We start from the raw sequence: 22,104 nt of genomic DNA on the forward strand, positions 1-22,104 counted from the left end.
CAATGCAGGCTCTTCTGGAAGCCTGCTTTGCATTGCATCTCTGCTGTAAGGTTTAAGAATGCTACTGAACCTATGCCTGAATGTATTTTTGGCCAGTTTGTCCCTGTTCTCATATGCTAATGCACTTTTATCTAGAATAGCTCTCATGTATATATTCTTGCATTTTATTTTACAATCCTGTATGCTACTGAGGTCCGATTAACAGGCTTACAGTTGTACTTGTTTCTTTCCACTCTCCATGAATACTTTGGCTTTTGGGTGCTTCCGCTAATGCCACCTGTAGCTGACCACCCTTGGGCTCTGATGCAACATTTCCTGTATGTTTTACCCATATTTTTTCCTGTTCCAGGAACCTTAGCAAGTGGGACTAAGCAAACGCCGTGTTCCCTTTGTGTTTATAAACTCATAGCCGATAAATTCTATTCATCAGTACTTTTCAGTTTCATGTACTCTTGCTGATCTTTCCAGATAACTGCTGGAAGAAATTACTTAACCTGCAGTGCAGGGCTCCAGACCTGTGTGGCCCTTTATGTAGGCTTTTACAACTTCAACACCAAGAAATAAGTGTGCTCCACTTTGAAGATCCTGAGCTCTGTAGGAACATCGTTTTTATTTTCTAGCCGTCTAGAAAGTCAGTCTGCAGCCTGGCAATTTCTGGAAGAATATCACTAAGTTTAAATGTTCTCTGTTGCAGTATACTCCTTACACTGTACTGGCACACTTCTTAATGTTCTTTGTGATTTTTTTAGTTTTTTTGTGTTAGTATGGGTAAGTTTTTCAGGAGTATATGCTATTACCCCATGACACTTAGTTTAGGTTTTTCAATTTTGTGAGGTTTTCTTCAGTTTCACAGGCCAAACATAGCCACTTATTCCATGGAAGGAAGTGACTTTTCGTAAAAAGTTTAGTGGTGAAATGAAGTAGAAGAATTACTTTGGATGATAACTTTTTCCTGTAAAACATCAGAGCTCTGTTGTTTTACTTCATTTAAGTCCTGATTTAAAAAAGAAAACCTGAAGAAACTACCTTATGCAAAATTACTTGCATAAATTTTAGTGGGTGTTTGGTATAACTCTATTTTTCTTGAGGCAGACTTGATACTCGGATCAAATTGCTACTCCATACAGCTTGAAATACCAAATAAACTCAACATGGGTTGGCCATAGTAGTCATGACCATTTTTTCGTGGTCATTTTTTCACTTTTTAGCCGAGAGTGTCAATACTTGCTATAAAGATGTCTGCTCTGTAAGACTGTCAGACTTCTTCGATGTTGAAAGTGGAGAGTGGCCTGTCAAACCCTTTTCTTTTGGAAGGACAACCGTGACAATTGTAAATCAGAGCTTCCTCTGAAGGAAGAAGAATTTGCAAGTTCTCTTCATGCAGAAGTGAAAGCCTATGGGCCTTTTGGACAGGTCGATTGGGAAGACCCAAGCCTGGCCTAGGTTTGTGGTCCTGTCTGGTCAGTGGGCTCGGGAGCCAGGCTGTCCTGCAGTCTAGGGTTGTCTCTACAGCACAAGTTTCTCTTTGGGGAGGTGGTCATGCACACAGCAACTGGAGCGTCTGATCTTTTCCTTAAGCTCTTCTAAAGTAAAAAGGAGGTGGTATCGGTTTGTCTTTATCCTCAGTGCAGACCTCTTCTAAGAGGTAGTGTTTGACATAGTTCTAGTATGGTATTCAGGTCCTGGATATAAGGCAGGATCAGAGGCAGTGGGCACAAACTGAAACACAGGGAGGTCTGTCTGAACATTTTCACTTTTTCACTGTGAGGGTGACTGAGCACAGGGACAGGTTGCCCAGAGAGGTGTCGGAGGCTCCACCTGTGAAGATCTTCTAAAGCTGTCTGGACATGGTCCTGGGCAAGCAGCTCCAGATGGTCCTGCTTGAGCAGGGTGGTTGCACCGGATGACCTCCAGAGGACCTCCTTTCCCACCTCAACTACTCTGTTATTCTGTGGCCTCTGACCACGAGGGCTGTAGGCACTTCTCTGATTCTTTGGAGTAGTTACATGGAAAGCAGCTGATGATTAGCATTCCTGTTTGATATTCTTGACTATAATTAGGGAAGCTGACCCTCTGTGAGTTCTTAGATGAAGGAACTTGTGAGTTATTTATCTCTGATCTAGAGGGATGAGGCTAGTGGTGGGCAGACTGTTTTTATTTAATCTCTGGAGCCTTTTCCAAATTAGGACGTTTAATTAACTCCGTAGATGTAGCTTAGCCATTTAAACTCAAGGCCCTAACTTTTCATTTATCTTGTTGCCTAGTGATACCTGCTTACTTGTTCTACAGCTAAATTCAAAGAGGAGACATCTACGCATTAGGTACCTGTTCTGTAGTGCTGCTCTTGGCAAGAGTAGAAGTATCCACAGAAATTATTCAGCCAGTCGTCAGGATATTGGTGACTTATTTGCTGAACATCCTCTTCTGCTTTCGGAATCATAGAATGGTTCGGGATAGAAGGGACCTTAAAGATCATCTAGTTCTAACCCCCCTGCCATGGGCAGGGACACCCCCCACTAGACCAGGCTGCTCAAAGCCCCATCTGGCCTGGCCTTGAACACCTCCAGGGATGATGGGGCATCCACAGCTTCTCTGGGCAGCCTGTGCCAGTGCCTCACCCCCTCACAAAAAAAATTTTTTTCCTGATATCCAATCTGAATCTTCCCTCTTTCGGTTTAAAGCCATTACCCCTCGTCCTATTGCCACACTCCCTCATAAGGAGTCCCTCCCCATCTCTCCTGTAGGCCCCCTTTAGATACTGTAAGGCTGCTATAAGGTCTCCTTGGAGCCTTCTATTCTCCAGGGTGAACAACCCCAACTCCCTCAGCCTGTCTTCACAGGTGAGGTGCTCCGGCCCTTTGATCATCTTTGTGGCCCTCCTCTGGACCTGTTCCAACAGGTCCATGTCCTTCTTGTGCTGAGGACTCCAGAGCTGGATGCAGTACTCCAGGTGGAATCTCACCAGAGTGGAGTAGAGGGGCAGAATCACCTCCCTCGACCTGCTGGCCATGCTTCTTTTGATGCAGCCCGGGATGCGGTTGATGAAGCTTTTGAGTTCTGAAGCTGTTGGTGAAATAATTTAACACACCTAAGGCAAATGTAAGTTGCAGAACAGACAGTGGTCCACAGCATTGACACTACCTGTACTCTTCTTGCTAGTAATGCCAGTGAAATGTTAGCTATAGGCTTACCACTGATGGTGGCTCAAAAGCCTGCAGATGATCATACAGAGATTTATTACACTGTCGTTGTTCTGAGATAAAGGCTGTCTTCGACCAAGTTGAAAGATTGCATGCTGATAAACTAGCCAAATAAATGAGGTACATAAAATTGCAGGATGGAGTTAGCAGTTTCTGTTGTGTGTGTAATAGCCTATGGAAATAGCAGCCTGAAAAACGTGTGCTGCAGCAGCAGTTTGCTTGTCAGGTACTCATGTTTCATTCACAGCAGATATTTCTAGAGGAAGCATGAATGAGAACCCTGATTTTAGTAACACAGTTGGGTTTTTTTGTCGTTATTTGCTGTGGATTTCTTGTTCTTCCTGGTGGTAAAGCAAGGTCAATTTGTGCTTCAAACGTGCAATTGAAAAATCTGTTTTCTAGCAAATTAGACCTTTGGTGCTCAGCGGCAGATGTTGTCTGTGGGAGGCAAATGCCGCCGCCTTTCCTCCTACAGTTTCTCCTTTCTGCTCCAAATGGATCATGAGAGGCTGACAGCAGACCCAGCAATGGGCAGTGCTGTAACCGGCCATAGCTTTGTGTACTCTGTCCTTCCCCATTCAAGTTCCCAGGGCAACACCATGGGCTCTGGAGGAGCAAGAGGTGTATGGGAGTGCACAAGTATTGTAGCTGGGGAGTAGAAACAACGTGTTTAAGTGTGTGAGGCAATTAATGCAACATAATACCTCGTATCCCAGTAAACCCTGTACTAACAACCTTTGTAAATAACACCTGAAAGCTGGATGTTTTCTGATCACCAGCATGCTTATCTGTGTGTGTGACTAAGCGCAGTTGGCAGCTACTCCTGCTGCCTGCCTGTAGTGGCGTTGGTGGCATCCAGGCGAAGTCTAGGAGCCCCTCTGTTGGAGGTGGTTTCCTGGTCCCAGCTCTAAGACCACCTGAAGATTTAATTCCTGCAAGTTAATTGCAGATTGTAAACACACTGAGCAGAACACTGATGCAGTTCCAGAGCGACCAATTCCATTATTTTCTGTAATTTCTTCAGCACCAAGTCTGTTTTTGTGCTTGGCTCATGTTTGGATTTCTTGACATCAGCGGGTGTCAGATGAAGGATGATTGCATTTGTTGGGTATTGGATTGCAGTTAACTGTAATTGTTGTATCCGGCCAGTCCTCTCCCCTTTGCTCTCGAGTTCTGTCGTGTGGGAGTCTCTATGGAAATGGGATTAGATGTGGCTGTCTGGCAGCACTGTCTCTTGGAAGGGCGTGCAACTTTGAGTAAAGCACTTGAATAAATCGCTGGAAGTTCCTGTTCAAAGCTTCTGGAACAGATTAATTCCTCTACACAAACTCCAGAAGAAGTTCTGTCTCTGTCCTGGTAAATTGGTTTTAACTGATCCAGGAAAAGGAAGCAATGACAGTACAATTGTAGAATAATTCAGGCCAGAAGGAGCCTCAGGAGGTCATCTAGTCTAGCCTGCTGCCCAAAGCAGGATCACTTTCATTATGAATGTATTTATAAACCCCTTTTGCATAACATCCTTCTCACCCTCTTTCTTCTACTTGCTTAATCTCCATGCAAACATGTATTGGGCAGTACCAGCCCCAGGTGAGGACACTAAGGGAGGTAAAGAATGAATGCATAGAGATGGTGACTGAATTAGTTGCACAGAAACCTGTTGCAAAAAAAAAAAAAATCTAATCTTCAGCCAGCAGTCTCACCTGCCTGCTCGTAAGAGTCTATCTGTATGAACTGCAAAATGTTTTCCATGGTCTAAAGAGTATGTCAAGATTAAGTATTTAAATTCTCCAGTTTCCAAGAAGAATGATGCTAGAATGCAACTGCTAAATGCTGTTTGTCCTGTTATCAATGCGTATTTGTTTGAAAAATCTGGTCTGTAATCCAGGGGACAGTATCAAAGGTAGTTGGTAGATTGTCCTTAAGCTTTTTTTGATGCGGGGGAAAGGTCACCTTTGTCAGCACTTGGCAGTCTTCCATTTTATGTCAAATACAATTTGAAGGTTAGTGCTGTAGGCATTTCAAAGATTCCTGTTTTCTTAGTTATCATTCCTGTTGCTTTTTCTGTGATCCTCTTTGTCTGTAGCACAATGTTTATAACTCTTAAAATAATTAGCTAACTGTTTGGGGTGCTTTTAGCACATGACAGGAGTATAGTTAGCATAACTATTTTATGTAGTTTTACCTAGAGTTTAAATTACTTATCAGATTCAGGGAAAGCAAAGTGTCTGAAGTGGCATAGAAGTCAGCGTAGTGTACTTGTTTGCATATTTGTGTAGAGCCCTTAAAAGGTCTGTGATTCTTGGCTGCTGTGGCCATGTAAGTCATTTAATGAACTAGCCAAAGTAATCTGACTGCTGTGTATCTAGAGATGTAATTAATTGAATGCTTATAAAAGTGCATGCTTCTACTGAGATAAAAGACATACTTTTTTTTATAGCTTCTATTTATATTACTCAGAGCACTTGCTGTAGTGATTATCTTGCACAAAATCAATTTGTGTCTTACAGCTTGCCTTGAAGGGATCTAACTATGCTGGTCTGCTGGAGCGGCATCGCATTCATACAAAAAACGTGGAGCATGTTGTAGACAGTTTACGGTAAGAATGCGTGCCTGTTTAGAACTTCAGACACAGTGCAAATATCCATGGACTGTGTGAAAGAACAAAAGGAAGTTTTGTGTTACAAGCTGTAATAAAATAGGAATATTGAAAACAGGATGGTGCAGATTAACAGTTATTCCTGAAACAACTGTAATGTGGAGTAGCTCAGTTCAGTTTAACTAACACACTGTGTTATTGCCTTGAAAACAAATGAAAAAGATATAAAAGATTTGTGTGAGTGTCAAACTCTTATAAGCCAAATACCACTGTAATTAGTTCTTAATTACATGTCAGTTTTTCAGAAGGATGTGACAAGGAACAATATAGGACACATTCAGGCTTTTTCTGCACTTTATAGGAACGAGAGGATAGAAGTTCGTCTTGTTAAACGTCGAGAATATAATGAAGAGACAGTTCGGTGGGCAGATGCTATTATATCAGCAGGAGGTACGACTTAATGGAAGGGAAGTATTTGTTTCAGTATGTTTTCATAGATATATTTTTCAAAAATCTTCTGCAGTGTGTGAAGCATCTGGATGTATGCACATTTTGAAAACTGAACAATAAGATAATTGTCAGAAAATATGACAAAATGCAATGCTTGTGACCATCCTCTCTACCTCTGGTATCTAAAATTGTAGCACTAGGAAGTGAATCCTGATGCATGACCACTTTGGAGATATTTGTCTTGTGTAAAACAGTATAAACTGTGGAATTTGCTATAGTTTTCAACTAAAGAGGATAAAATGCTTGCTGTCATGTGATTATACATAGCCCTAAACCCCACACTGGTTTTTGGTATGTGATGTGGAGACTAACATACTACTTTTTCCTCCCCATGCTCAAACTGTCTTTCTTGCTCTGACACTTAAGTCCAGTGACTGGAGTATCTAGTTGGATGGTACAGGTAAAAGTATGCAACTTCTGAGCAGATTGTGCCACTGATTAGAGTTTTTAAAATGAAGCAACAGAGCAACTTAACCTGATTGTTTCTTTTTAACATTGGATTGCAGCAGTTCATTCCCTGTTATTTTGTGATTTGCTGCAAATACTGCAGTGTGTTGCTCGGCTCTTGACATAGTTAGCAGTTAGACTTGACCACTGCTCTGCCTTTCTCTGCTCCCCGCTGGTCCACTTTGCCCTTAACCACTGTTGCAGAATGGGCAGAATGGGCAGAAAGAGATGCGTGTACGTTCCTGAAGCATCCTAATATACTCCTGTAGATTCCAAGGAACTCCTCTAAGCTAGAGATTAAAGTGCCAGTTTGGCTGTGGCAACACTTGTCATGGTTATGAGGCAAGCGTCTGGGAAGTGATATATCATCCAAGGTTTTCAGAGCTTATATCTTGGTGCGAAGACTGATCCAGGTTGTTGTTTTCCTTCTATTTAACAGACAGGAAAGAATATCACTATCTGAAGAAGCCAGTGACACTTAAAGATTTCTACTTCAATAGTTTTATCTAAGACTTCTTTTCCAAGCATGCCTATTTAAGGCCAAGTATGACCTTTAAATTGTGTCTTCTAGGAGTTCGAACTAAAGTCATTGTTTTCATGTGATTCACAGTAAAATTTGGTATTGTTTCCTGTCTCCTATGGTTTTCATTAGTAATACTTTCTAAATTTATTTTCTTAAAGAATTTCTCTTACCAGCTTATAAACGTACAGAAATTTCCTTAAATTTCTTTTAAAACTTGTTTCTGCCAAATTCAGTTGCCTCAACATATATAGTTGTCAGGTAAGTCGTACTTTTTCCAATCACATTTGACATCTTTAATTCAATTGTCACTATTCTGCTTTGAAAGGTGTCAGTAGCTTTTTGGTCCCATTTTATTTTTGTGCAGCTTACCTAATTGGTTGTTGATAAAAAAAGTAAGTAGAGGTAATGTTGCAGTACATGTGAGATTATTTTATTTGGGATACTACAATATGAAGTGAAACTAACTTTTTTTTTTTTACTTTTTCTGTAGGTGATGGCACAATGTTGTTGGCAGCCAGTAAGGTCTTTGATAAGTTTAAACCAGTTATTGGAGTAAATACTGATCCTGAAAGGTAAAAACACATTTGGGAAAGCAATGTGTTATTTAGTATCAGGCACAATATGCATCTGTTTTCATGAAGCATGAGGCATGCCTGTAGCATTTGGCAGTGTAAATGTCTGTTCTAGTGGATTGTAGATACCAAGTGAACCTGTTGTTTTACTAGAAAAATTTCCACAATGAGTTATGCTATCTCATCTGAGAGGACAATAAGTAGTATTGGGTAAGCATGGCTGTGTTAAACTGCCACAGCTGTTTTCACACACCAGTGTAACAGCACTTGCAGCTAGTTAACTTGTGTTACTAACCAGAAGTTTGAGGCTAGAGATGGCAGTATAGAACAGAGACAGGAAAAGGGACGTAACAAAAGCAACTAAGTGTGGTGCCTGAACACACAGGAACTTGGTTTCCGTATGAAGAAGGTGAGTCCTATTGGAAATCCGATAGGGACTCAGATCAAGATGTTTGTTCTGGTTTCTTCACGTAAACCATGTCATATCTCAGAGGACGCAGTCTCCTCAGCCAATTAATGGCATTTAGTTGTCCTATTATAGACTCCAAACAAGTTGCATCCACCTAGCTGTAAGATTGATTTGGGCAGGTGGGTGCAGTGTATTAGTGCTGCCTGGTTGGTATAACCTTCAAATGAATGGCCAGTAAAACTCAGAATTCCCCAAGGCCCTTGTCTGCTGAGATTTCCAGATTTAGGTTTCTGCTTTTGATATTACCAGTTATTTTAATCTTAGTAGATAAGAAAGCGGCAGCCAGAAAGCCTTAATTCCTTCCATACCTTACTCCTCTTCCAAAACTTTTCAAATGCTGTGAATAGATGTTCTAGAGTATCAAGCCTGAATAGCAGGGTTCAAATAACAAGTGCCTTCAAGTTATCAAATATCACTCATGAAAGGGGAACAGCGTTTAGTCTTCTGGCTTTGACATGAGATTCTTTTGATCTTTGGCATGTTGCTTACCTGTGTCATATCGCTAACTTGTGTGTTAATGGAGGAAATTTTTTTTTCTAACTTGCAAGGTTTCTTAAGCTTGAATTGCTTGCCTGGAACTGTGGTGACAGGAATTATATTAGTACCTACATATTCCTGCAGGATTACTAGCTGATGAGCCGGTTTTTAGGGGGAATGTGACAGCAATATCCTATGTCTCATACACGCACACCCCAGCAACTGAAAGAGGTGTATTGTTGCTGATGTGCTATTATGTAAGAATAGTATATGTTCATAAAGGTCAAAGTGTAGCTTTGCTTTGTGTAGCAGAAAGAGATGTTCGTTTTGTTTTGTTTTGTTTTTTAAAGGTACTAAATCTTAAAAGTTATACTGTCATTTTCATTGTCCTTTTTTGGTGCCAGATCAGAGGGTCACTTATGCTTGCCTGTGAGATATACACACTCGTTTCCTGAAGCACTGCAGAAGCTTTATCGTGGTGAGTTCAGGTAGGATTCACTGATCTTCGGTTTTCCAAAACATATTATGATTGGAAAATACTTAATGATGTGCAATTCCTGAGAAGCAGCTGATGCTTAGTAAAATCTTAATGCCTCAAATCATGAATTCTGTGTAGGTATTTACCATGTTGAAAAATGGGTTTGTGGTCAAGAGTGAGACTGGAATACAAAGGATAAATTTGACTGCACGTTCCAAGAAAAAGAATTCTGTTATGACCTTCAGTAATTTATCTTCTTTTCTCACTTAGCAAGTTCATAAATGAGGATCTGCATTGTTGTAAAGGGTATATTGGTTTACATATTCTAACATGCAAAAGCATATTTAGTACAATGACGGGCCATACTAATAGAAGTTATTGAAACATACATAGTTATGGTCAATGAGTTGCATGTGAGGGTTTGGTGACTAAAGTAGAGTGGCTTAAATTTTGTTAAGAGATTAGGGTAAGGCAAAGCTTTTCTTTATGCTGAAGATAGCTTGATGTTTTCAATACTAGATATTCTTAAAATAGAGGAATCTCACTTGAATTAAGGAGGAAGCAAGCTGAATTTTAAAGGACAGACTAGGGAGTTTTTAAATAGCTATTTAAAAAGAGACATTGTTCAATGATGTATTAACGTTCCAGAATGTTGATGACAAACCATCAAACACAAATAAGTCGTTCATGTGCAAATATATCACAATTGGCTTTTGTTTATACTGCTAGCATATTTATTTTGTAGTGTGAAGTGTAAGTGTATTTGTGCCATAGAAAAGTTGTGAAATGAAGTGAATATGGTCATTAGGATTGATTATAAATAACTGAAGAGGTTTCAGTAGGTATGGGTAAATGAAAAGTCACGTATTTCAACTCACACATTCCAAAACTTATAAAACAGTAGCTTTTAAGTCTCCATCATGCTAAGTTGGTTAAGTAAAGCTAGTAGTGCGAATGCAGGTAACCTCCCTTGATAATCTAGGCACTTCTAATATTGTTTTGAATGCTATGTTATATTTTTGTTGCAAACATTCCTGTTGTTGCTCATTATGGAGCTGAAGCTTCACCAGAGTGAAACAGGAAGGATCTGCCTAGTTATTTTTCCAGAATAATAGAAACTTATATTCCTGAGCAAGGATCTGAGCAGGTGTTTCACTTGGCAGTTCTTAGATATATTTGGCCCCAAGAAAGCTTGAAAGTAGGTGAGTAACTGGATCAGCCCAAGTGGAAGAGTTTCTGGTGGCTCAGAATTGCATAAGGACAGTGAGGTGCCAGAGACTGGAAGAGGGGTTGTCTTTTCTCCTTATCCTTGAAGTGTCAGCTGCTTTAGTGCAGCAGTCTGTGTAAGCACTAGCCTTGTAGTCAGTCCCATGAAACAACCAACATTATTGATTATAAAGGACAAACTACATCGGACTACCTGTGTTTCTTTTTTTGATGGTCAACGATGTAACAGGATCTCAGAATAGGGGTACACTCCCATTTTCTGATTTTGTAGGGGTTTTGACATGTTCTGGTATGAGTAATGTAAGGAGACTAACATAATGATACTCATTTCATGTTGTCTGCCTGACTACCTGAAACCATACTTGCAATTTAAGAGCAGATAGGTAATTATACTGAGAATGTGTTGAATGAGGGTCTACGAGGATGATAACAAGGAAAAACTAATAATGGTAGTCATATAAGTGTAAGTCTTCCTTGCTGTAATTTCAGGAAAAATGTAAGCTGGTTACTGCCACCCCGATATTGACAGTATGAACTGGGAAAAGATGTACCATAACACTCCCTTGTGATTTGCTTTGCTTTCTTAATCAAAAATACTATTACTGTTTCGTTTTATGTAATCTCTAAACTGTAAGAGGAAAAAGGAATTGATACCTCCTCTCGGAAAAAATAAAAAATGTAAATATTGTAACAGTTTAAGGAAGAAGGCCTTTTATAGCCTTTTCTTTCTTCATTTGAATTCCACATAAGCATTCTAAAGTTCCTAGGCGAGGAGAGTATCTTAAAATGAGGGTGCTTGTGGCACTTACATATAAAGGGGTTGACAGCTGCTTTTCTGAACATCTACACATACAAACAAAAGGTGGTAAAAATACAGCATGTATTGCTGTGTAAATTCCTGAGAGCTTGTTGTTCTTTGAATCGTTGCATCAGTCATGAACTCTTAAGTTAGGATCATATGCCTAAAAAGATGTGTTGTTATCTATAAAGTTTGTAGACTACTTTTGGCCAGTGTTCTCTTATTTTACCTGTGCAAAAAAACATTAAGTAGCAAATTGGTATATGTAAAGTATTTACATTTTGGTATGATTTACTTTCTAAATTTAGAAATGATAGTGGAAGCTATACAACTTGAAATGTGACTTTGAATATATTTAACTTTTAATCTTGAGATGCTCTGCTTTGAGAGTGAAGACTCTCTGATCCTATCTAATTCGGTAATGAATATTTCAGCTACTGATACCAACTTCTTTCTCCTCTCTAAGGTGGCAGTGGCGGCAAAGAATCCGACTGTATCTTGAAGGAACTGGTATTAACCCAGCCCCTGTAGATTTACATGAACAGCAGCTAAGCCAAGAGCAACATAGCAGGGCTCACATAAATGAAAGATTCCAGGATCAAAGTAGGTTAAAATCTGACGAATATAATCACTTTGCTACGATAACTTGGAATAGGAGATAAGGATTTGTAAGAGCTGAAGCATGTGAAGTTTGGTTGCTGTATTTGAGAGGCAGGGAGAGACAGCTCTCATTAGCTGAAGACACAGATTAAGGTTTTTTAGAAGGCAGTATTTTTTGTTTCTATGTGTTTATTCTGGACTGTACACTTAGAACCAGTTCTCAGTATTAACAGTAAATTTACAGATGTTTTTAAATAGTATTATCTGCTGGCAAAATACCTGAGCTTTTTTAAAATGCTGTGTCCTAGGGTTACTGTAGATGCTTGGGGTTACCACATGAACATTTTCCCATGTGTTTAGCTGCTCCATACTGCATGCACGTGTGTGTACTAAATTAGGAGTAGGTTACTTCACAATTCAGAAAGGTGGTTACAGACTTCTGGCAAGCAAATGAGAAGTTAGAAGTGAGAGTATCTCCCTGGGTAATTCTTTGGTCATCAGACACCTTTGACTGTTTTCTTTATGATGTGTTGAAGTTGTGTGATTCTGTCCTTAACCTGTGTCTAGCACTGCATTTCCTCACTGAGAAGTCCTTAGGCAACATGAACAATTTGTTAATCCCTCTTAATTACCCTGTGGATAAAGTCTAATTCTTTGAAATTAATCAGAAATGTCTCTTAAGTTACTTTCAGTAAATGTAACTAGTCTGGAAGAGCGACTGACCAAAGAGAAGACTGCAATCTGTCTGTTTGCTCATGAGTTTTCAGGGAAAGCAATGTCTGAACATAAGTGTCATTGCTGGTTGACCTTGGTTGAAATATTTGTAGTCTCCAGTAAAGGACAGTGACTGGCTACAGACTAAATCAGTGAAAAATTGAGTCTTGAAGAAAATGGAGCACTAGGTCTAGAATACAAACCCAGGCAGCAGTGTGCCCTCCAATGAGTTGTGAATTGGTTTTGAAAACTTGAGTTCTAGAGTTCATGATGTCAAAACTGTTACATTCAATATCTGCAGGATCTGACATTTCTGGTCCACGTCTTTTACCAGTGAGAGCACTCAATGAAGTCTTCATTGGGGAATCTCTTTCATCCAGGTATGTTTAATTGTTTGTTGTTGCACAGCATGGCACAATTGACTTAATTTCATTTTATGACATTGCAATGAACAATCAGTAATGGGATGTATTTGCTGTCAAATTTCAGTTCTAGTCCATGAATGTATAACAGTGATTGTATTGTTGTTGATTACAAAGCGTGTTTTCAGAGATGTAAGCGCAGTGACGTTAAATTCTGTTTTTCCACCTTCCTGTCTGACACTGTTCTTTCATTTTTCATTACTCCTGGCTGTTTTCTTTCCTCTTCATTGTTTTACTCCTTTCCTGATTAGTTCTTATGTAACCAAATGGCTTCAGTTACTAGCTTTACAGTAGATCGAAGATTTAAATATCTGTCCTTAAGCTGTCTCTTCTCTGCATCTCTTCTTAAATATCTTTTCATAAGCTTTTAGCATGACCAAGCAGAAATCACATTTAGCATGAGCAATTACTCCTTTCACTGCCTCTCTGTCATTAGAGGCAAAGGTATCAGCCTGCCTTTGGCAGAAGCTTTGTTATTATGGGAAAACACTTATTTCCTTGTTTTAAGAAATGAGTTTGTATCAAATCCTAGCCGAACTTTGGAAAGCTGAACTTTAATTTGTATTTTATATCTCTTTTCCCTTTATTCTGTATCTTTAGAAAAAAACAACCACCACAAAACAACCAAAGCAAAACACCGTAACATCTTCTGGTGTTTGTACAGTGCTTGGGACACTGTGATTGCTGCTGGAAACAGTATAAATGTTCCGTGAGTGCTTTATCTTCCACCTAGACTGCAGCTTTAGGCTGGCAGAAGGAATTAGTCTCAAAGAGATACAAATTTTCCTCATTACTAAAACAAACCTAATTTTATCAGGATTCTAAAAAGTCTCTTTAACATACAGTGATAGAGCAACATATAGCTGCTTTCCAACGCTTTATAATAGCCCCCTACTTCCAAGTGTCACAAATACATTGTGCTCTTTGGTTCCAGTATATTTCAGAAGCATTGAGGAACACAGTGCCTGTAGGAACAAATCTCCAGTAATAAATACTGTGTTAATAGGGCCTTACACTTGAAGACTTAAATAATGATGTCACACAGATGAGTTTTCTGTGAGATTCAAATACATGAGTACCTAGGTACTTCTTCCAAGGTCTTATTCTGCGTGTCAGTTAAGAAGACATGGAAAATGAAGGGAAAAACCCACCCTTTCATATCCAGCTTGCAAAAATTATCTTAATCAAGCTGTACACCTGTGTTCTTAATTTGCTTCCAGTTCTTTTGTCTTCCTATCTTCTCAAGAGTGAATGCACAAAATGCCCTCAGTAGGAGCCTAAACTGTTCGTCGCCAAATGCTCACAATGTGTATTCCTAGTCGATTCAGGCTGAAACATTCATCAGCTGAAACAGCTCAGTAAGCTCCTTTTACTAAGAAAGGTGAAACTCAGTCATGCTGAACACCGTGAATGCGGTGTTTTTCTAAGAGGGTATCTTTTAATCTGAAGACTATGTGTTTGAATTACGCACTATGAACATCAACAACTTTAGTTCATAAATATACACCTGTATGTTCTGAAGCTTACAGAGAGAGACTGTTTGGTCACTCTAGGCCTAACATTAGGTATCCTCTGATACATGAATAATACCATGCAGAATGATGATCATGCCCCAAAAGTTACTACGTTTGAGTTTTAGGAGGAATTTGCCCTAGAGAGAAACATAAACCTGCTGACTGTTGTAAAACTAAAGCTGTTTGTGAAGAATTACAGTGGATTTTTGTTTACTGAAGTGATCAAAAATTCAGCTTGAAGCCATGCAATTACTGACATTGGAGTGCCTTACCTCTTAGTGTTCCCTGGTACAATTTTATGAGACCAAATCACAGCGTGAACACAGTTTTTTGGTAGTTCAACAATTATGCAAGGAAGGTAATGTATTAGTAGTTTAATTTCTAAGTCCAGGAAACCCTGCTTGTATACGAAGCTATTCCCAGGTGAACCACAGAGTTCTTTGTGCATAATTTATTATGAAAAGTGGCTGCAGAAAAAAATACCTAAAATTCCATGCTGCAGATCACTTTTGTCCATTATAAAATGCTATAAGACAGTGAATCAAAAGTGTCTGCCAAATCAGAAGTGCTGTGCAAAGCCTGTGAAATTGTAATCCAGATTTGAAACTGGCTGCTCTAAATTTTTATGTGCCTGATAAGGCTGTGTGTTCTGTCTTATTCAGGGAGAACTTTAAGTCCTGCCAACCCAGTTTTAAATTCTCGCTTCATAGGGCCTCCTATTATGAGATATCAGTTGATGATGGTCCTTGGGAAAAACAGAAGAGTTCAGGGCTTAATGTGTGTACTGGAACAGGATCAAAAGCATGGTAAGTACATGTTGCGGCTTTGATATAAAATATCGCTTCAGATGAGCTAGATGGACCTATTTTATTTGAACATTTTGTCCATACTGAGACTCTCTTGGGCTGTGGGTGAGTCAGTGCACGTCAGTTATGTCTAGACATTCTCCCTGTCAGTATGGTTCAAAGCAGTCTTGGGTATATGAGAAGAGCAGAGCACCCCTCACTTGTAGGTGTGGGGAGAGGAGGTGAAAGGGTGAAGAGCTGAGGCATTGAGACAAAAGTTTACCTTAGGTGTAATTTTGGTGAAAGAGGTTGCATGGCCCATGTGGAGATGAATGGTTGGAGGTGAGGGAAGGAGATTCTGCTCTGACTTGCAGAGCATATTGGAGGATCTCTGAACTACTTGTTGGCTAAAATTAAAATGCTTAGATGAAGTACCTCAGAAAATTTAGAAAAATCTAGGCTCTAAATAGAATGGGAAAACGTACTTGGAAACAGTGTTAAGTTTCTCTGGCACATGTACTGTCCATTCTCCTTCCAAACCTCTTGCCTCTTTCAAATTTAAGTGAAAGGGTACAGTCTCTTTGCCAAAATATTCCCCTTAAACAAAGATGGGCATATCTAAGCAGAGCTGTGCTAGCTTAATCAAAGGGGTAAATTCTCTTAACTTCAGTTTAAACAAGCTGCAGTACTGCCTGTAAGTCTAATCAATTTAGTTTTGAGATGAGAGACGCATGTACAGCGGGAGCCTCTTTCATTTGGAAATCTGTCTGTGCTTATGGTTTAAAAGTTTTACAACAGGCCTTGGATTCATGTGGCAGGCTAAGATGAATTAAAAGTGAAGCTTTTCATGAGATTCAAAAATGAATATTCACGCTGTAACCATGGTTATGGGGTTTTACTCTTCATTGTAATTCAGAATTTTGTATTCAGTCAGCATAACTTGGTCCTGGAGGCTGCCAAGGATGAAATTGGCAGACTGCTAGGGGAACTTTCCTAGTGTTTAGTACCTTGGGAATGTACAGTCTTAGTTCAAAGTTGTTCTTATGCGTTTCATTTGCTTATACACTCTGTACTGAGCAATCCCAGAACCAGGGACCAAACTCCAGGATTGCCCATCTCCTTTGCTTTAATCAGTGTGTGCTGCTGGACTTCTTTAAACTGAGGCCAGGCCTCAGTGGAGTGAACTTACTTCCTTAGCCTGCGGTTCAGGGCCTCTCCTGGGATCTCAGACCTCCTTGGACTGAGAGGCATTTAAATGTCCAAGTGCTTTCTTCAGCTGCCAAAACTTGCATAAAAGGATATCTAGTTGAGAGGGAGAACAATTTCAAACTGTGTGTCTCAGTTTCTTGCTAGCATCTGCTCAGTCTTGCAGGTAGGCAGTAAGAGAAAGAGCCTTGGACAACCACCCTCAGCATCTCTGTAGTATATTAGATGTATAGTGGATGTCTGTTGCAGTCTTAGGTGTTTTACTGCCACGACGGAAGTGCTGGACTGAGGATTTTAAGCTGTACTGAGACCTGGGCAACTGAGATGTTCTCAGTACTGCTGCACGGGGGCTGTGATTAGTACCTAATCCCTTTTGAGCCTGGGCACAGGAGGGAGACTTTTATTGGAGTTAGACTTGGTTCAGATGGAGGCTTTATGGTGACTTGTCATGCATCCAAATGTGGCAAAAGCAAAAGTGTCTGATCTGACTCTTCCTTTTCTGTATATATTGATTCTGTTGAGATTCAAGCGCAAACTTTAGGGTACAGACAAAGAGGCATAATACTTGTAAAGAACCCTTGAGTCCCATAAATGAGAGCTAACAGAAGGAATTAATTAGCAAGAGGTGGACGGAAGGGATAAGAACACACACAATCTGTAGGACTGTCGTGCTTCAGTTTTTTTAATGCAGACTTAAGTAATTATTGGGGTTTAAAGGCAGGAGGGTTATTGATAAGGAGACTACATACTGTGTATCATGCTTATCTTTCCTGAAGGGTTCACTTAATTATTAAGGTTTACAAAACCACAGGTAGATGTCAAACCAAGAGTTAATTTAAAGACCTTTTTTTGGAAGAAACTGATGTCAGCTCACACTTAATAGCATACCATTTTTTTTTTAATTCCTGATGTTGGACATAGTTCTTAATCTGCATGCAAAATTTTTTTTTTTTTCTCTCTCAAGTTGTATTGCTTAGCAAACAAGACTTCTACTTCTCTGTCTAGGTCCTATAATATTAACAAGGTAACACATCAAGCTGTTGAAGAGATCCTTAAGATTGGTGAGTGAACAGTGTGGCATTACTGGCCAAGTTTATATAAAGATACACCTTTCTAACTGGGGCTCTATCTCTTGGTTCAACAGCTAAAAAGCATGGAAGTTTGAATATGCCATTGAACATGGAACTAATACAAAAAGGTTAGTGAAAAAGACAAGATTTCTTCAAGGTATCTTAACTTTGACCAGTTCATTTTGTTTGTACCCTTAATACTCAGCACTGCTTTCAGTATTTAGCACTCTTGGAATGTTAGTCTTTCTTACAAACATTATTTAGGCACATGTGGTGAAAAAACTCTGACTTAATATGAAAGCACTTAATTAAACTTTCATATGCATAGGTCTTCAGGAGAATTTCAGTTCTCCTAAGATTAGAGACACTTAATATTTATTCACCTGAAGAGAGCTGTTGAGTGTTTGTCATGCAATAGAACTGAAAGGACTCTTCTGTAAAATTATTTTTTTTGCAGGTGAAGGCTATTAAACATCTGGCAAGGCTCCATTGCCTCTTGGTAGGGAAGCTGCTCTTTTCTGGAGGAATGTGTGTTTCTGAAAATAACTAATTTTCTCTGGAAAAACTAATTGCTGATTTCTCTATTTACAGTAACAAATGATTACAATGAGTCCCTGCTCTACAGTCCAGAAGAACCAAAGATGTTTTTCAGTATTCGGGAACCTATTGTAAACAGAGTTTTCTCAAGTAGCCGTCAGCGTGGCTTCTCTTCAAAGTAAGTGTTAGCTGTAGCAGTCACTGAAGAGTTATTTTATTCTGTGAATTTGTCAAATTAGGAGTAATCCAGGAGTTTCCCCTGAAGTGTTTCAATATCCAGGTTGTGTTTTGAGGGGCTTGAGTATTGTTCTCATAACAACAGGAAGAAAATGTTTCCAAGTTGTATTACGCCTTTTTAATGTTTGATCCATGCACAATCTTACAGAATAAACGAATCTCACTGTGCCTTGTTTTGGGCATGTCCCTCAGTATGAGACACAGGCATTGACAAACTGTAGTGAATTCAGGAAAGGGCCACTGAGATAATTAGGGGGCCAAAACAGGTGGTGTATCAAGGGGAGCCTCAAGTGGTGCATTTATTTAGCCTGGAGGAGACAAGACTAAGCAGGGTGGATCCAGTTGCCAATCAGCTGCCAACAGATGGTTACAAAGGAGACTGAGTTAAACTCTTTTCAGAGCAAAACGTGAGGCAACAGCCATGATTTTATAGGATGTAAGATCCTGATAAAAATAGGAAAAAAATTTATACAGTAAGAATGGTCAGGCAGTAGAACAGGTTGCCCAGAGATTGTGCTATCGCCGTACTTGGGTATGTGCATCCAAGTACCCTGCTAAATTCTCCAAGTATGCTCCCATGTGATTAAGCGTATACTGACCCACACAAAGGAATGTTCAAGAACCAGTCCTATTGTTCAGGTAAGACTTGAGTTTTTTAAGCTATTTTGTGAAAACTTTTTGGTTTGTTTTTTTTTTGCAGAGTCTGTGTCCGTTCCCGTTGTTGGGATGCATGCATGGTTGTAGATGGAGGAACATCTTTTGAGTTCAACGATGGGGCGATAGCTTCAATAATGATCGATGCAGAGGATGCACTGTGCACTGTTCTGCTGGAAGAATGAAGGACCTAGTGTCTTCTGCTGAAACAATTCTGGATCCAGAGAGGGAACTCCTGGGGATAGACAGCACATCACAATGCTGCATTATTTTGGAAGTTGGCCTTTTTGGATGCAAGAGCAATTGGCGGAAGCTTGAGATGCTTTTCATTCCTTTGGGTTGGGGAAACCTTAGTCTGATATTTAAGCTCTTTTTGCGTCTAGTGTAAAAGAACCATATCTGAAGTGTTACCTCTAACTTCAGTGAAAATTTACATTTTAACCTGCAAGGCAAACATGAAAGAACATCTTTTTAAACACAGGTAGATGGGTTCAAGTATTAAGTCAGTAGCATTAAATATTCAGATGTACAGTTTTTTAGTAAGGGTCTGGGACTGATGAAACTAAACACCTTCATGCATATAGTTTTGTAGAAACGTTGACTGTCAATCTAGCAATTTCATGCAAGGATATATAGATTTTGGTAAATCCTGATGTTGATGTAATAGAAATGGAAATACAAACCTTTTTTATGTTTTTCAAAAATTTTACAACTTCGTAGTTTCATACAAATTGTCACAATTTTTTTTTTCTTCCAGTATTTTTTCTACTTTGTAGATTTACATCAGAAGTAAAAGGCTGGTTTAATCACATCTTCAATGAGATAGCTCTTACCTGTTCTCTTTGGCTAGAGAGGGATGTGAAACCCAAGGGTTTTCTTGAGCCCTTTAACGGCAATATAGAGATTACAGGAAACATGTTGAAGTAAGATATACTCCTTCAGTGAATGGGTTAGCTGGCTAGCAGGTGTTCAGTCACAGTAGTGTGTATGTAGGTGGCTACCATTAAGAAAGGTATTTGGCCTTATTAAGTTGAATAGTTTGGAATTTTAGGTTCTGAGTTTCTTTATAATTGAGGAAGAATGAGGTGTCCTGGGTGCTATTAGTTGGAGTACAAGTCAATACCTATACGTCTCCCAGTTTTCCAAGTATGTGTTTTCAGCTTCCCCAGAAAGTCTAAATTTCCAGTCCTATTGGAATTCTACTGATATTTAATTGGCAACAAATTAATTTTAATTTTACATGCCTCTCATCATGTGTTAGATAAGGAAGTTGGTAACAGCAAAAAAGCTCCGATTGTAGAAGAGGAAATGACTTTCTAGATAATATTTTATAAAAACTGTGAACTTTGACTGCCTTTGAAAGTCTGTGCTGATGACTGCATAGATGAGAGGGCAGAATTTGACAAAATGAAGATTGCTACAGCAGGAACTCTTCTGCTACATGACTTGAAACACATGTGTTTTGTCCTGTCTACTACAGATCTATTTCCAAAAGTGAGTTTTCCTCAAACTACTTTTGAAAGAAGAGACTTCTGTACCAGATGTTCTCAGGTCTAATGGAAATGTTCTCCACTGTGGCCAATCAGTGTATTTATTGCCAATCACAAATGTAAACTGATCTTTATAAGTGGAGGAAGGGGATAAGGGATTTTTTTCCTTCTACTAGTTAAGTGTTTGTATTCACTCTACACCAGAATTTAGGGGACGTTGATTTGACCAGACCATTCAGTTCTAGGAAAATGTGATACTGGTGGAGCTTTTTGAATAAGCTGTCACTCTGTACATTTCACCTTTTAAGTATGCTGCAGATTGAGTTATTTACGCTATCTTCTTGAGTTACCAGGATTACAGACCAGAGGGGGAAGATCAAAGTAGCCAAATACTCTTTCTAAACTTGGCAAGTTCTGGAACTATCAGAGTAAAGCTCTTCATGTCTAAAATAATCTTCAAAGTTGCTCTAGAGGTAAAGATGCAAAAGACTAATCTTTCTTTAGAAAGTTGGCTGCACAGGAAGTGGGGTGTTTTAATTATTCTTAATCCATCTGTAACCAGTTAAGGATGGTTTATGTGCCTCTGTCTAGTACACTAGTCAATATGCTGTTAAGATTCAAAAAAACCCAAACAACCCCACAACCCACCGATGCCATTAACACTAATTTATGACTTCCTAGGACTTTACCACTGTGTTAGATCAGAGATTTAGGTTTTGAAAGTGTCCTTGAATACCTGCATATACAAATTTACAGCAGAAACCCTGTCCCCTACTCTGTGTGCTGTAATGTTTTAATGGATACTAATTAGTCTGATCAGGGTGCATACCTCTTAAAGATGCCTGTCATTCCTTAATATGAACGCTGAGACTAAAAGGCGATGTTTTCAGGCCCTACAGATGCCAAGTATGATCTGGTTTAGGGCTTAGAGAGAGATTTCACAGTCAAATTCCTAACTTAGCAAAATGGAAACCTGACCTACTCATGAGTGGCCTCTACTGGTTTTGGTTATATTTAATTGCACTTCTGTTGAAGCATTTACTGGTGAATGCTTGATTTACATAACTAGGGTGATTCAGAGATCTATAATAGATAACAGTAAGCAGCTACCTTTTTTTATTAAAGAATTGTAGAATCCTTTTTAAGGATCCTTTATTACAAAGGATTGCAGTACAGACAACTTACCTGGTAGACAGTATTCTGTGACAGGACTGAGTGTTGGTTTAACACTGATTTAATCTACCTGGACTGGCAGTGAACTCTGCACCTCTTCTACCTGCTGAATCAAATCCATGGTCTTTTCATTTAGTGCCAGTCCACACTGTGTTCTGCTAAACTAGACCTGTCATTCTTTGCTTTTTTAAAAAAAGTGGTGTTTATACATTATGTAATAAAAATTAAATAGATACATGAAGTTGTCCTGTGCCGCCTTTCAACTTTCAGAAGTGTTTCATGTGCTCAGCTTCTTCTTACTATGCAGTTTGTTTTAAAAACTGGTTTCTAAGCCTTCCTGCTTTAGGTAAAATGCAGAAATGTATCTATATAGCAGTTTTTGGTATGGATTGCTTGGAGCTACC

The 22,104-nt window shown here is 39.3% G+C and overlaps 1 protein-coding gene across 1 annotated transcript in view; it reads left to right on the forward strand.

Annotated features, from left to right (window-relative positions):
• Positions 1-21,935, forward strand: part of NADK2 (NAD kinase 2, mitochondrial) — a 31,575-nt gene extending 9,640 nt beyond the window's left edge. The window contains 11 exon segments of the mRNA XM_054185596.1: positions 5,708-5,796; positions 6,158-6,246; positions 7,767-7,848; positions 9,199-9,282; positions 11,765-11,901; positions 12,914-12,992; positions 15,211-15,354; positions 17,545-17,600; positions 17,684-17,737; positions 18,201-18,324; positions 19,084-21,935. Of these exon segments, the coding sequence (XP_054041571.1) occupies positions 5,708-5,796; positions 6,158-6,246; positions 7,767-7,848; positions 9,199-9,282; positions 11,765-11,901; positions 12,914-12,992; positions 15,211-15,354; positions 17,545-17,600; positions 17,684-17,737; positions 18,201-18,324; positions 19,084-19,222 (1,077 nt within the window). The 3' untranslated portion in view covers positions 19,223-21,935.
• The last annotated feature ends 169 nt before the right edge of the window (positions 21,936-22,104 follow it).

This window comes from Rissa tridactyla, chromosome Z, assembly GCF_028500815.1.
Source record: "Rissa tridactyla isolate bRisTri1 chromosome Z, bRisTri1.patW.cur.20221130, whole genome shotgun sequence".
Taxonomy (NCBI): Eukaryota; Metazoa; Chordata; class Aves; order Charadriiformes; family Laridae; genus Rissa; species Rissa tridactyla.